General features: G+C 30.1%; 1 protein-coding gene across 2 annotated transcripts in view; it reads right to left on the bottom strand.

Annotated features, from left to right (window-relative positions):
* Positions 1-6737: 6737 nt before the first annotated feature.
* LOC134684015 (CD82 antigen-like) overlaps positions 6738-16149 on the bottom strand; it is a 32682-nt gene continuing 23270 nt past the window's right edge. For both annotated transcript variants that reach the window (XM_063543311.1, XM_063543312.1), the window contains 7 exons: positions 15327-15536; positions 14821-14899; positions 12371-12462; positions 10251-10319; positions 9129-9248; positions 7939-8025; positions 6738-7022 (listed from right to left, as the gene is read on the bottom strand). In XM_063543311.1, coding sequence (XP_063399381.1) covers positions 6966-7022; positions 7939-8025; positions 9129-9248; positions 10251-10319; positions 12371-12462; positions 14821-14899; positions 15327-15536 — 714 coding nt within the window. In that variant the 3' untranslated portion in view covers positions 6738-6965. The remainder of the gene's footprint in view (positions 7023-7938; positions 8026-9128; positions 9249-10250; positions 10320-12370; positions 12463-14820; positions 14900-15326; positions 15537-16149) is intronic.

Raw genomic sequence — 16149 nt, forward strand, 5'->3', positions numbered from 1 at the left:
GTTTTACATTGTCTTATCGGGGCCTTTTATAGCTGACTATGCGGTATGGGCTTTGCTCATTGTTGAAGGCCGTACGGTGACCTATAGTTGTTAATGTTTGTGTCATTTTGGTCTTTTGTGGATAGTTGTCTCATTGGCAATCATACCACATCTTCTTTTTTATAACATGTATATTTTGAGTCAGATTGATGGTACCAATACATAATTTGTGTAATCGACTCCTCGAAATTTTCAAACCAGATTTCTGAAACTTCAGGGGAGGAATAAACATTTGTTGAAGTGATCCTGCTTTTGTGGAATTGTTTGATGATTTTTTTCTGAATTTTCAAGATTTCAGAACTTATAAAAGTTGGATGTGGGATGATTGCCAATGAGACAAATCTCCACCAGACCAAATGGCTTAGAAATAAGTAACTATTGGTCACCTTTGACAATGAGAAACCTTACAACATATATAACAAGCCATAAAGGACCCAAAAATGACAAACTGTTAAACAAATCCGACAGGAATAAGGAAAAGAATGATATATGCATGTACATTAAAAGAAAAATAAATTTGATTAACAGCAACAAAGATATTCAATGAATTACAGGGTCCTGACTTTGAACATGCACATACAGAATGTGTAGAGGTTAAATATGTAAGCAGGTACCCAATCCTCCCCTAACCTGAGACTGTGGTGCAACAGTACAACATAAGAACAAAGTGTACAAAACAGTTCAACATTTTTCAACCAAGATCCCACAGACTTTACAGACGATTGTACATATTGTTGAAGTTTTGTACCTGCCATTATGGAAATGTACAAAGAATATTTCACAACTTTGACCCAAAGACCAAAGTGAGCGACACAGGCTCTTTAGAGCTTCTAGTTTTGTTCCCTATCCTACAAAGTCAAAAGGGTCTTAATTTTGAACTCTCCTCTATTTATCAGTTTCCCACTTTTTTCTGCGTGTTAAAAATATTAAGTTTACACCATTACACAGTTTTCAATCAAGTTAGAAGTTAGCATTTTGTTCCTGTCCACTGAATTTTTAACCTGTTGAGGTCCATTCATTGCCAGGCAATAATCACAGACGAACTAATTCTATCAACTTTATTCATGTAAAAATTACAATATAATTCTTATTTACTTTCTTTCTCACTATAAAATACACAGAATAAACTTTTAAAGCATTAAAACACTGAACTTTGGGGGACAATATATAACAGCACTAAAAAGGTACACATAAATTCATGACTAAGGCCACACCAAATTAATTTCCTGGTTTTCAAATTCATACTCTTTAGATGTCAAAAGCACTCTTTTTTTTTAGAACAGCAATAAATTTTGTCATACATGTCAGATTTGAATTTTCATTCAAAGAAATAATTGCTCATGGGAAAATACTTTAGAAATTGAGTTATGGTATATAAGATACATCTATTTGGAAAAGTTTATTACCTCCCCTTTTTTTCAAGATAAAATCTGAAAAATAAGAAATTAATTTCCCATGGCCTTAAAAAATGTAACTATCAATTACAACATGACTTTATGTACAAGGCATTAGTCTAGTTTAAGATTGAAAATGTCTGCTTACACATATTTAATTTGGTTTATCAAAACACCAGTTTTACACACAAAAAAATATATATAGAGTAGGTTAATTAGTCTTGCATTATTCACTTTTGGTTATTTTTTATAATTGTACAAGTAAAAAGATGAACAATAAATGAAACCAAAGTTGTTCCAGTTTTGAGCAAGTATTATGCAAAGAACTGAGATTCACATAAAAATATCAAATTTTTCTGATGATCAATTGAACAAAACTTTGTTTACATAATATAGTGTACCCATGGTAATATGTATGAATAGATAGACCAATGGATGCCACTGAAATCATCAAGTTACAAGTTACCAAACGCATATGTCCTAGGGGATTTGACCTCAGCCTGTTTCATTTAATTTATTATCAAAACATTTACCAATTTAAAAGAACTTTTATTGAATTAAAATTCATTCAATTTGGGGTCATTGTCATTTGAAGCTTCCATGTAAAAAATAAACAACTGTTCATTTACTGTGAGAATATGTCATACTTGTAAGTATGTAAATAGTAAACCTTCTTTTTAAATGTGACTTTTCAAATATATTTTATTTAAACATATCTTCTGTACCTGGGTTAGGCATCTAACAATATTCTAGAGAGAGAGGAGAGATAAATCAAATACAATTTATATGTAACCTAAAATATTTTTATTGTTAAAAATTAATTAGTCAGATTCTTTTTGTATATTGCTATTTTTTTTCTTTCTTATATATTCTGTATTTACCCCTTGATACCATTGTCAGGTGGTAGTGTAATGGGGTGTGTAAAATCCTGACTATTGAAAAACAAATAAAAGATTAAAAAAAAACAATATTCTAGAGGGACATCAATTGGTATCAATTCTTAGTCCATGCAAACTATGGTTCAACAAGTATCTTTGATACTAAACAATGTGTTGTTAATAACATGATGCTCCTGTTAAAGGCAACATCTTTACTGTTTCTTTTCTAAAGTAAAATCTGCACCTATTCCACATGTGAATAAATTGAACACAAAATGAATCTTGTAAGATCTCCCATAAATACAATAATTTAGCATGTTAAAAAATTTAAATTAAAATTAAAAGCCTATTTACATGCACTGTTTATATCTAAAATCTGTACAATCTTGAAAAGCAATGGAAAAAATGCAATGAAGGTCAAAATTGTTACATTAAATAAATAAATTCTCTTTCCATAAATATTTCAGATCTTTTTCTCTTTCCATAAACATTTCAAAAATTTTACAGAATTTCAAAATGCAATAATTCCTCAAATGGCACAAGTTTTAACAAATTATGAAGCTACCCTTTTCAACCTTTAAGTAAACTTTAAAAAAAAGTAAAAATGCTTATTTTAAGGCACAACTCAGAAAATATTTTGAGATCTAGAGGCAAAACTATTTAATTTATCAGACTATATTATATACTTTAAACTGGCAATTGTACAACCATGCTGACTTTTATAATATCTCAGTACTTAAAGATGTCTGTTCTTCAGACTTTGAGAAAAATTAAGTGTAATAAAAGTTTTAATCTGTGACACACACAGACATTTTTTCTTATAATTTGATAGTGAAATAAATTGGCTACCGTGTAAAATCTTGATTTTTATGTGTTCAATAATTACAAAGATGTTACTTTTGTTTTAATAGAAAAATTACACAAAAATTATAAGATTTGTTTGCATTTTAAACATTCATTTTATTTAGATATAGCTGTTCCTAAAACTTCATTCAAGAACCAAAACATGAACAATGTATTATGCTTAGCCAGTATCACCATGATTGAGGACAGTGTTTTTTTCAACAATATGATTAAAATACCTAGCAATGGTTTTAACTGACAGTGACTAAACTTGAAATATTATAATTTATATTGACTTAAATGGGATGCTATATGCTGACCAGTTACTACGACAGTGTGATAATAGTTGCATTATATATGTTAAGACTTTTACTTAGAGATTAACCACAGATGAGCAGAGTTACTGGACTTGATTCGACTAAAAACATCAAAAATTGCAAAATTTAATCTTCTAATCTGTGCAATACAGTAGTGGATGTGCTCATTTTGTACTTAAAAAAGTACACAACACTTAAAACAATTCTGTATAACAAAATAGCCGTTTCATAATTCTTCTCAATAGCTGCTCAAAATTGAAATTTAAATGCTTTGTTTTCACGATTTCTAAAAACACCAAATATACATATATTTTTGTCTTTATAACTTTCTCTAACACATATTGACAAGAAAACATACCTGAAATTCTATAAATATATTTCATAAATATGAGGTATCGAGTTTTTACGAGGCTTTAATTTACTTTGGTATATAGCCTTTAAGAAACTAATCACATCTTGACTAGAAAAAGGCAAGCTATATTCAATTATTGGTTAATCTTTGTACAATCTTACTCAGGACAAAAATAATCATTCACTATTTTTCTGACTGAACATTTCCCCAACTGGAATCTGTATTATTATTTCCTTTCCCTTTTTCTGTAAAAATCTTTTTTCATATACTTTCCGATACTTTTCAAAGGTCAGTCAGAAAAAACGCAAACAAATATATTTTAAAATCCTCACTACCTAACAACTGCCCACACAGATGAATTATAAAATACATGTTAAATTTAATATATTAACAATTAGCTAAATATATGTAAGCATAATTCTATTCTAAATTTAGAAATTACAGTTTCCAATTAAATAAAATATTTACATCATTTTTCTCTTATTGCAATGTAAAACATCAGTGACAAAAAACCAAGTAGAACAAAATCTTATTTTCATGAAACTTTCTTTAAATATCGACAAACATTTTCTGCCAAAACTGATTCAGAGAAGTCTGTTAATGAAATTTTGCAACTGTTTCTAAATTTGTTATTTACTATATTTTGTGACAGACACCTGGATATTTTTTTATTTTAATTGACCTTTGAGAATAAAAATTTGAAATCACCTTTGATAAAATCTAAAATTTCTTTAGAGAAAAATAAACAAATTCAACGTTCCTGCCCTGCAACTTCAACTAACAACATGTTTCTTTAAAATTTCAAATATTTCAAGTTACCCTGTGAGAAGAACAATAAACAGTTATAAAATCTATAGTAAGACAAAACACCTTTACAAATACAATGCATAATATACATATGATAAAATATACCATCATCTATAAAGCTATTAATGAGGTAGACCTATTAAGGGACATAACTCTTAAAAATCACTGCTATGTTTTTAACTACCAGATTTCATAAATAGTTTCCAAGCTTCTTAGAGACCTTAAAATATTTCTGTAATTCTGCTTCACATCAATGTTTACAAAGCACCTATGAAACTGCCAAATGCAAACACATTACTGATGTAAGAGTTAGGTCCCTTAGCTAAGGAATATCTCCTTAAACATTCATTAACATAGATCTTGTTTACTTATTTTACAACCACTCAATTAAAAACTGCTGCAATATAACAATGTTTATAGAAAGGAACAAACAAATAAAAATAACATTCATAATTTGGTTTTAAAATGGGAGACAGAAATAACATTAAATTCATACTGCAACTTAATGAAAGGTCATTCATAAATAAAGTTTTAATAATTGGAAATGAATTTCTATAGAAAACCAAATTATCATAGAATGATCAGAAGAAATTGGAGTGTATTTGATAACAAAAATAATGAGATTCCTATTAAAACCCCTCATATGACAGAAAATATCTAATAAAACATCTAATGTGAAGCTCTAATTGGTTTCAGGTAATATTTCATTCAACATTTTCATTAAAAGTTATAACCAATTACTTATTCTTATAAGTCAATATCAAATTTGCAATACACAGAATATTTTGATATCTAGCAGAAAAAAGCTGAATCTATCAATGTGGCAGAGAATAAAAATGTCTCAAAGCATAATGAAAACAAATAATAACAAAACATGAAAAAATCTATGAATCATAATGTTTGTGATTTCTCCTCTACTCAGCAAAAGTAGAATCATTTATATCACAAATAACTGTAAAGTGTGAATTTTTCGCTAAGTTTCATTTTTCCAATTAAATAAAAACACAAAAAATAAACTCCCAGCGCATAAAATTTTATCTTTAAAGAATGTAAGATTCAGCAACAATGAAGCTTAAGAACACGTTTGGGTATTGTAAATTCAGAAATTATAATGTTCATTTATTATTGCTTCTGTTGGACAATTAACACAGATGCAAGTTTAATTACTACGATTTCAGGAAGTGCCACTTACAAATAATGCCATCAAAATTTAAAAAGTGAGTTTTTATTTATGTGACATCCAGCTGGTCACAATTTTTATCAAAATTAAAAACGTTGCAAACTTTTTAAGAATTCTATTATTAAAACAAACTTTGGCAAAAACCACACTTTACAGAACACTAGAATCAAGACATTAAAAAACTAACACTTGAGTATTATATGAGTTGGGTGGTTCTTCAAATGAAATTATGGTATTGTGATTAACAATCTGTTTTCAAAAACCTTTCAAATATCTTTTTACAGATTATTTTATTTTCCTTAAGACTCTTATAACATTTTTTTTTTCAAATAACAAGAACAAAGTTTAAGTGTGCTTTGAAGACTTTCAACAAATCAAAGTAACATTTGAAATAGTATTGAAAAAATAAAATAAAAAATTTGACAGCAAAATATTAATAGTACATTTGTATGTTTTTAAAATCATTTTCAAATGAATATCACTTATATGTTAATTAAATCGAATTATGAAACTTTAACCCTGTAAAACTCCAATCACAAGCATAGTATTAGGTTTGACGAAAAATATCATGCCCAATGCATATGCCTCTTTGTCCCAATATTTGTATGTAACAAAAACATGAGAATTTGAACTTTAAATAAGAGATTCATTTCATGCAATCTACAAAAAAAAAAAAAAAAAAAGTATTCAACTGCATTACTATAAAGTTAATATTAATTTAAAAATACACATAAAATCATATAACAATGTCATGGTATTTTTAGACAAAAACTGGTTTACTGTAACCAATAAAATTATTGAATACATAAAAATAAAACATCTTGTTCAACAGTAAATATAAAAATAATATCATATGAAGGTTAATTTTAAGACAACACTTTTAGAACAGAACTAAGGTTTTAAATGATTTCTGTAAATGAAGTTATATTGTTCATGGCATTGATCAACAGAGGCTCCGGACATATGATTCAAAATAACTTTAGTTCTTAAACTATAACTTGTTTCTTGATTTACTATAAAAAATAAAATATTCTTATCTCAACTTAAGAGAAAGATGTGACTACAGAAAAATAAGTTGACTTTGGAAATCATATACAAAAAAATAAAACTCTATTATGTTTGTAAGTTTTAAGGTGGGGAATCTGTCTTTAGATCTTAGTCGTCTTTTCCAATGTTTCTACAGAAGCAGCAGGCCCAAACAATACTGAATATCTGTGAAATAAACAATGATTACTGTGAGTTTCAATTGATTGCATATTATGCTTATTTGCTTGATACTCAGAATTAACTGAACTAGTAAATTTTACTTTTAACTATATGCAAATACAGACTTGAGAAATAACATGACATGCCTGCATTTGATTTGTATTTCTAAGAGTGCTAAAAACCAATTACCTATTGAATTTATATTTTAGAGATAATACTCCAGAAAAAATAATTGATCAGCATTGATTTTATAACTCATTCAAAACTTTGCTGACGTAAATCTTTACTTTAAATTCATAGCAGTCCTATAAGAAATGTAGAAGTTAGAGAACTTATAATAAGATTTTCCCTATAATTTACATTTCCAAGTGGTATGTATAGCTTTTTTTATTGCATGATTAATAATCATTAAATTACATGATTATTTGACACTGATCTGTGTATTGAAATGAGTCATTGCTTATAATATAAACCTTCAATATCAACTTAATAAAAATGTAGGACGAGTGTTTCCTATACTTAAGGGCCTTGATGGACAAGTGGTTTAAGTTGTTCTACTGCTGTAATCACATGCCAAACAACAATGAGGTTATGTCATATGAGTTAAACCCCACTCCTGCAGGTGCACTGGACTTAATTGACCGGAATTTTAAGTTTGCTATCGAAGGTATGTGATTTTTCTCCGACACTCCGGCTTCCTCCACCAATAAATACTGGCTACATGAAACAGCCCAAATGATGCTTAAAAGTGACATAAAATCTCCAACAATCAATCAATCAATACTATACAGGACAGATGACGGGACACCCTAGTCATTTCTTTAACCCCCCTCCCCCTAGTTATTTCTATATCCCACCTCCCCGCAGCTTTCCTTGTGGGAAAAATAAAATGATTGTTTAATTATAAAGAATACATTCTTACCTCAAGTACAGCGATACCAATACCAACACCAATGATAATTGTACTGTGTTTTAGGGCCCAATCCTTCAAACTGTCCTTACATCCTTTCTGTAATATATAAAAGAACATCTCATTAAGTCTTGGTCCACTTATGATTCAAGGAAAACCTGATTCAGTTGTCTCCCAACCCTCTTGGTTAGCTCTACTAATTCTAATACATGTAGCAAATGTGTTACTGCAAATTCAGAAACTATTGTGAGGTTTTAGAATTGAGAATAATGTGACTGAATATAGGTATCAAAATAATTAGAACTCCCATTCTGATAACTGAAACATAGATCTATCTGTATATAGTTAGTTTTTTTTTTCAAATATCTCAATAACTAAACTTGGATTTTGTCCATTCTTGAAAAATTGCAATAATAAATGCATGCAATCAATTTTTGAATTTACAGTTAATATTGATATCCATTACCTGTTCAGAGATTTGAAGATTTAGATTTTTTTTTTAATAGACCCATTGGTGGCCTTCATCAGTTATCAGCTTTTTGGTTTGGGTTGACTCTTTGACATATTCCCCATTTTCATTCTTAGTTTTATCTCAAGGTTTTTCCAGTAGAAACAAATTCACTTTAAAATATACTGCAAATTCAGTAAATTTTGCAATGATAACGGGACATAACTTGAGAACAGTACTTGTGAAAGTGACACCACCAAAATGCTATAAATGCTTGGGGTGGTAATTAATTAGTATTGTGTATAAGTTTCAGATCATTTGGTTGAAGCAAACTTAAGTAAGCAAACAGAAACTAATTCTGGAATGGTCATATCTATAGTATGTATTTGTGCACGGAAAGGCAAATCTTAATTATGCCCCTTTTCTCCTTGTGATATGGGGCATATAAAACCATTAATTTGCCAGGTAAGTATCCAAAAGAATGTGAGTATTTTGACAAAAGCCTATTAATATGATATATTGTTATACTGTAAATTCAGAAATTATTTCATTTTTTTTTTATTATTGTGAAAAATGCGACAGGGTTATAATCAGAGTAGTTTCAACCCCCCAATTTGAATTTTTTGTATACGAATGAAACAGGATTTTTATCAATATTGCAAATTAAAATCACTTTTAACACTAAAATGACAAAATCGCAATAATAAATGCACACAATATTAAATTTCTGAATTTACAGTATTTGTTTTCATACCGTATTAATGTCTGTATCATCACGATTGTAGCATTTAGCTGAATCGCTAGGTGTAGCCTTTGATGGGTCATCTAAAGCAGCTTCCCTGTTTGACAATTTACAACAAGTATTAGGAACAGTCTGAAACAAAAAATATTGATAGTTATGAATGTTAAATGTTTTACTTATGTACAAAATACAATATATTTCAGTCAACTGACTGATCAGGCAAAGGTGTTGCAGAAGTAATAACTATCATTTTATGGGTATCTGTTGAACCAGATTGAATCAGATCACTTTTGTATAATTTTTTTTTTATATAATTGTATCAATAAACCAATTTTTAGAGACGTTTTGGCCATTGGCCTTCTTCAGTTCTTTATTTTTCCTCTCAACTGCATGGCTGACATAACATTTGTATTTTCTTTTCAATCATTGAAAAAATTCTATTGGAATTTTGAAAAAAAGGATTTTTTTATAGCCAACAAATATTTTTAAATTTTTGTGAACTATGCATCTACATTTTTAGTTCAATTAAATGTTTAGTTTAGTGTGACATCCATTATCACTGTACTAGTACCCATTTTTGTGTAGGGGTTAGTAGAAGCCTGCATCTTGGTACTGGATTTTCCTGTTGAGTTCAAGACCCATTGGTATCCTTGGACTAATTTTGATCTTTGGTTAAGTTGTCTCTTTGACACATTCCCCATTTCCATTCTCAATTAAATATATACATGTACATTTTACAAACTTTTAGCTTTGAGAAATTAAGAAAAAACAAGGTCAAAGTTAATTTGCTTAGATTGTTCACATTATTTGCATACAATTTAATACAATCGTTAATGCATAAAAAAATTAACTTAAAACTTTTTCATGCTCATTTGGACCAATCATGATCTGACATAAACAACCTATTATGTTAAAATACATGTGTATATTTCTTGTACTGTCAGATATGGTCCCAACTTGTACTTGTTTTTTTAGAAGAAAAGAATAAGTTTAAAGTTTAGAATTTTGACCTTTTTTTATACCTCTATATCTTAATACTATTATTTGAGGAATATTCTTATTTATCTAGACTGCAAGATGATGCTAGCAACTGCCTTGTTTTTTGTTGTTTTCACAAAATGTTTATTTACATACCTGGCTTCCTGGGAAAGAGTAAGTAATATTGTCATAATCCATAGAATTGACTGCTCCACAACACTCAAACTAAAAATAGATCAAATAAGCATATATTATACTATTTATATGTTTTGGAGTTTACTGTGACGTGAACTTGTACACAGTTTTATTGAGGGGCCAACTTCGACTGTTTTCTTCTCTTAAATCAGGTTGTTATTGCCTTGATAAATTCCCAATTTCCATTCTCAATTTTATTTTGTATATCAACATGAACAACAATATACACTCCTGGTGCTGTATTGAAGACCCATTGGTGGCCTTCAGCTGTTTTTTTCTCTTTGACAAATTCCCCATTTCCATTCTTAATTTTATTTTATAAATCAACAATTCATTACAATATTCATTAGTTTTTAAAAAAAAAAAAAATTAATAACTATTCTAACATGACGTCCTTCAAACGCTGTGAGTACACACCCGTGGTAAAATATGAATATATTTCATGGGCTGTTCCCATTGTACCCCCACGTCATATGTTTTTAAATGAATGAGCGACTCGACGTCATAGAACAGTGACGTCAGAATATAAGCAATTTACGGGAAAATACACGCTTGTGAAACGGAAAATCATCACAACAAGGAAACGTTAACAAATGATGCTAAAATGAGTTATATTAGCCGTTTTTGTATACATATGAGACATATAAGTACAATAATAATTAGATTAATCTAAAATTATCTAAATATGTTATTATAAATAGTTTAAGCATCATCATTTATTCAGTTTGCTCCGTTATTTTACGTCAATTTAATAGTGCGTTAATATATAGGAACGGCAAATAATGCCATCACCTAGAGCGCTTCGATCCAAAATAATTGCTGTATTTGTCCTATTAGAATCGAAATAATTCATGGGGGCTTGAATATATCTAGATTTTACCACGGGTTGTCCCTTTATGCCGATATTTTACCCCTCGCTATCGCTCAGGGTAAAATATTTGTCATAAAGGGCCAACCCGTGGTAAAATCACGATATATTCAAGCCCCAATGAATTATTTCTTAAATAACTAATAACCATCCTGATTCGAATTATAAATAGGTAGAGAGTAACTTTATACCAACAACATATTAATTTAACCACTCGACCTTTATATAAGCAGATTTATGTGATTCAGTCATTAAGAATATTTAAGAGTACCCATGGCTAGCATACATGGCATATATCTTTTCAACTGTTATGGCTTTTATAAATCCTCATCTTTCATATATTATTCCCATTTGATGATGATAAATCAAGAAATGCACTAGGGGTGCATAAAATTTATATAACCTTGGTTTTTCTAATATATTTTACGGTCATTTGCTTAGATCAAACTAAAAAATCTCATAAGGTGATGAATCAGGAAAAAGTTTTTATCTTTTTTATTCGTATGTATCGAAAATACAGTCACACAAAATGGCCTCTTCTGTTCCATATAACCAGACGACTTTTCTCCATAGGGACTTTAAGCATCATGGTAATGTCATGCTATACTTCTAGAATGTGATGCTATATGAATTGGTTTTCTTATAGATTAAATTATGGATGTGATGCAACAGTTTTTAGAAACAAGATGGCATTACAAATTTCCTTGAGCACCAGGATGCTAAAAGAACAAGTAAAACTGTATGCTACTGCTCACTGATGATATCCCCGCCAAAATATTTCGGTGAACAGGAAGTTGGTGAGTGATGAATCTGAAAACAGATTACACTGTATAACTGACTAATATAAACGCTGAACCCAAATTTCAGAAATCCTTGTATTGCAGTTCCTGAGAAAAATGTGACAAAAATTTTCAACTTGGCTATCATGTGTAAAATTATACAAGTGTTGGATGAACAGGAAGTTGTTGAGTTATGAATCTGAAAACGCATCACTCAGTATAACTGACTTATATAAACCGTAAACCAAATTTCAGAAGTCCTTGTAAAGTAGTTTCTGAGAAAAATATGACCAAAAAAATCACAGAACAACAGACTAAAGGATGGAAAAACAGAGGTAAAACAGTCTTCCCCCCTTTTTTAAAGTGGGGGTACACAATTATAACTTTGGAGAACAATGATGTAATCCATAGAGATCTCTGCCTGAAGTCCTCACCTCCAACTGAGCCAAGTCCCATCCTGTCCTTACAGTCTCTTCACCATACCTCTTCTTTATATTTTCTTGTAACAGTTTAACAATATTGTCCTCTACCTGAAAAAAAAATATTTGTATTACATATATATTCAAAACTTGTTTTGCATTTATATCAATTGCTTAAATTGAATATCTATCTTCTTACTGTTTGTACCCCTGTAGGATTTTCTGACAGTAGTAAAGTATACTTTAATTCTCATCATTAATTTTTGTCATTTTGAAGGTTAATTGAAGCATAACTGACATATTAATAAGGATTAGGAGTTGGAGAATGAAGAATTGTCTGAAGTTTAAATATACTTCTTTTTCAGAACTTTCTTTTGTTTTCTCCAAATATAAACATTACAATACATAAACAAATATCAATCTTTACAATTTAGTGGAAATATTATGCAAATAAATATACAAAAAAATACTTGTGCCATCATCTGCCTAAACAGAAAGCACTTCACAACAAAATTATAATAAAAAGAAATTGTTAAACCTATGAGAATTCTACTTCTTAAACGGTATCAAGTGACAAAACTGTGACCTAAAATGACCTCAGGAAATTACATACAGTATATGAGAAAAAAATCTGTTACATAAGATTTAAGTGAATGACAACAACAAACTGAGCATTTCAACCTTGCCCCAATCATAATTTCACAATACTTGGAACTATCTGCACTTCTAATAATTTAAAAATTTTGCGCTGACATTTAAAATTCATTAGTTTAATGAAATTGAAAACAAAATATCTAAACACAACAGGCATGAATCAATAGAAAACACTTATAATAAGAACATTTCACAGCTCAACAACTTTTTCAATATACCGATAAATTATTCACTCTTCACTATTGAAAATGACAGAAAGCCAATCAATGTTACATATTTTTTCTTTTCATTCTATGAAAACTGCAACATTGAATAGATAATCCAATCGGAATATTAACTCCACTGCATGTCAGAGGCTCTAAATGGGGTTTATGGATAGTGAATAAATTGGCATAAAAAATAATGAATTGAAAAAAAAACAGTCCATCAAAAACCTAAAATACAGACATTAGGGTGTTGAAATTTAAAGAATAACAAATAATGAGCAAAAGTTTAAAAAATAAAGTTAAGAAACCTGGCAAAGAAAGGAAAAACTAAAGAAATGAGGATCCTCCCATCCTGATTCCAGACCCTCATCATCCAATGTCATGTAACCTTTAAATAAATAATACATTTTTTTTTGTTTTGTTGACAATAGATTAATCAGAATTGTTTACTAGGCTTGTGACAGAAATGTATATTTCCTATCTGTTAAAAGTTTATTGATTATTGATTACTCACTGGCTTTTATAATTATCGAGTTGAAAATAATCCAGCTACTTAAAATAGATGAATATCGTGTCAACATTGATCAATTGAGTCCATGTTTTGATTTTGTTTATATTACTTGGCTTAGTTTGTTTGTATTATGCAATTCAGTTTCTGCTTCAGAGGATGGGTTTTGTAAGGTTAAATACTGCTGCCGATTAGAGGCCAATAGAAGGATGCCAGGAAGGCATAGGAGGCACATTTTATTAAGACCATTACTACTGTAGATTCATTGGGGTTTTGTTGGTTACAAATTTTCGTGGATTTTGTGGGTACAGGGGAACCACAAATTTAAATGTTTATCAAATTAAAAATTGTCTATTGAAATGTATGCAGACTTTGCCAAAACACATTCACATGTTCTCACAATGTATATATGTTTACAACTTGGATTGATGTAAAGCAATTGCAATTCTACTAATTTCTAGTAAAACTAGCATAATGTGATCATCATGTGTAATATAATTACAACAAGTGAAACTGCGAGCTACTGCTCACTGATGATACCCCCGCCGCAAGTGGATAATATCAATAGTGTAAAAATATGCAAGTGTTCGGTAAACAAGAAGTTGTCGAGTGATGAATCTGAAAACGCATCACAAGGTATAGCTGACTTATATAAATCCTGAAACCAAATTTCAGAAATCCTTGTATTGTAGTTCCCGAGAAAAATGTGACAAAAATTTTCAACTTGGCTATCATGTGTAAAATCATACAAGTGTTCGGTAAACAGGAAGTCGATGAATGATGAAACTGAAAACGCATCACACGGTATGGCTGACATATATAAATGTTGATACCAAATTACAGAAAGGGTGGATGTGTAGTTCCTGAGAAAAATGTGACGAAAGTTTCATGAGACGGACTGATTGAGGGACAGACGGACGGACTGACAGACAGAGGTAAAACAGTATACCCCCCTTTTTTGAAAACGGGGGTATAATAAAATACTAATGGTAAAAATGTATATATAACAAAGTCTTCTGAATAAGATTTTTTTCTATCGTAATTTGGATTGATGTAGGAAAGCGTGGATGTTAAGTGTCAATTTTATACAACTATACCTACCTCCATTCTATACAGGATCAGAAGAACTGCTGCACCAATCTCAGCGAAAATAACCAGCAATACAAAGAAGATGTACTGAAAAAAAACCACACAAAGATCATAATCTACTAAGTTCTGTAAAGAAAATAAAGTTGAAAATGTGACAAAATCAACAAAGAGATAATAATTCTCATTTTTCATTACTGCCTAGGTTGGGTTGTAGCAATGCCGCCTGCATGTGAGAGGTTGTGTTTTTTTCTTCTCCTCAGCCAGGTCAATTCAAAACTTGAAAATTGGTTATTGATGATTCTTAAAACATGCTGAACTTTGGAATAAGAATAAAGACTAATAAACTTTTAGTAAGAATAATGCACTTTCATTTCGCAACAAAAAAACATCAGAAAAATTTCTTAAATTACATTGTGCAGAAAAATTTCCTAAATTACATTGAACAAGAGTTACAAACAGAAAATATACAGCAAAAACATCTCAAAAATATCATTCAAATGATACATGTACTTACAAATCCAAGGAGACATTTGCTGGCTCTGATAGCTCCACACATACCAGCAAACCCAACAATGAAAACAAATGCTCCGAAAGCAATGAACAGGTAGGCAGCAAATTTGAAGTAGTCATCTCCGCTATCAATCTGGACAATCTCTATCCTGCTACTGATGTCTTTGTCAACAAGGAACCAGATTCCAACTCCTAATATGGCACCTCCACATATCTGAAAAGAGAAAGGAGAATGGCTATTTTTTTCCTACATTGGCTAGAGGTAATGGGGAGGGATGAGTTATCAAAAACATGTATAACTTCACCACATTTTTGTGTGTGTTTCAAGTCAGGAGTCTCTGGACTTTGTTATTCTTGTATGATTTTTAATTTTAGTTCATTTATATATTAAGGAGTTTAGTATGACATCCATTATCACTGAACATGTACACATTTTTGTTTAGGGGTCAGCTGAAGCAAACTTGCGGGTGCAAGATTTTTTCACTATGTTGAAGACCTATTGGTGGCCTTTGGCTGTTTTCTCCTTTTTGGTCCTGTTGTTGTCTCTTTGACCCATTCCCCATTTCCATTCTCAATTTTATATTCACTCAAGTGTGAATCTAAGTGGATTTTAGGTTTACATGGTCTAGGTGGTTAGTTGCTATTCAGCAATGCTGGAAAATTGTCTCATTTAATTGAAATGGGGGATCATTCTTCATTGCATGAATACAATTTCTGTTTTCAAATGACTGAGAATATTGTAAAAAGAAAAATGTTGGAAAATACAAATAAATGTTTTAAAATTTTACTATCTTGGTTCATATGCCATTTATCAAAGTTGGTGCACA

This window comes from Mytilus trossulus, chromosome 9 (genome assembly GCF_036588685.1).
Source record: "Mytilus trossulus isolate FHL-02 chromosome 9, PNRI_Mtr1.1.1.hap1, whole genome shotgun sequence".
NCBI classification, from domain to species: domain Eukaryota; kingdom Metazoa; phylum Mollusca; class Bivalvia; order Mytilida; family Mytilidae; genus Mytilus; species Mytilus trossulus.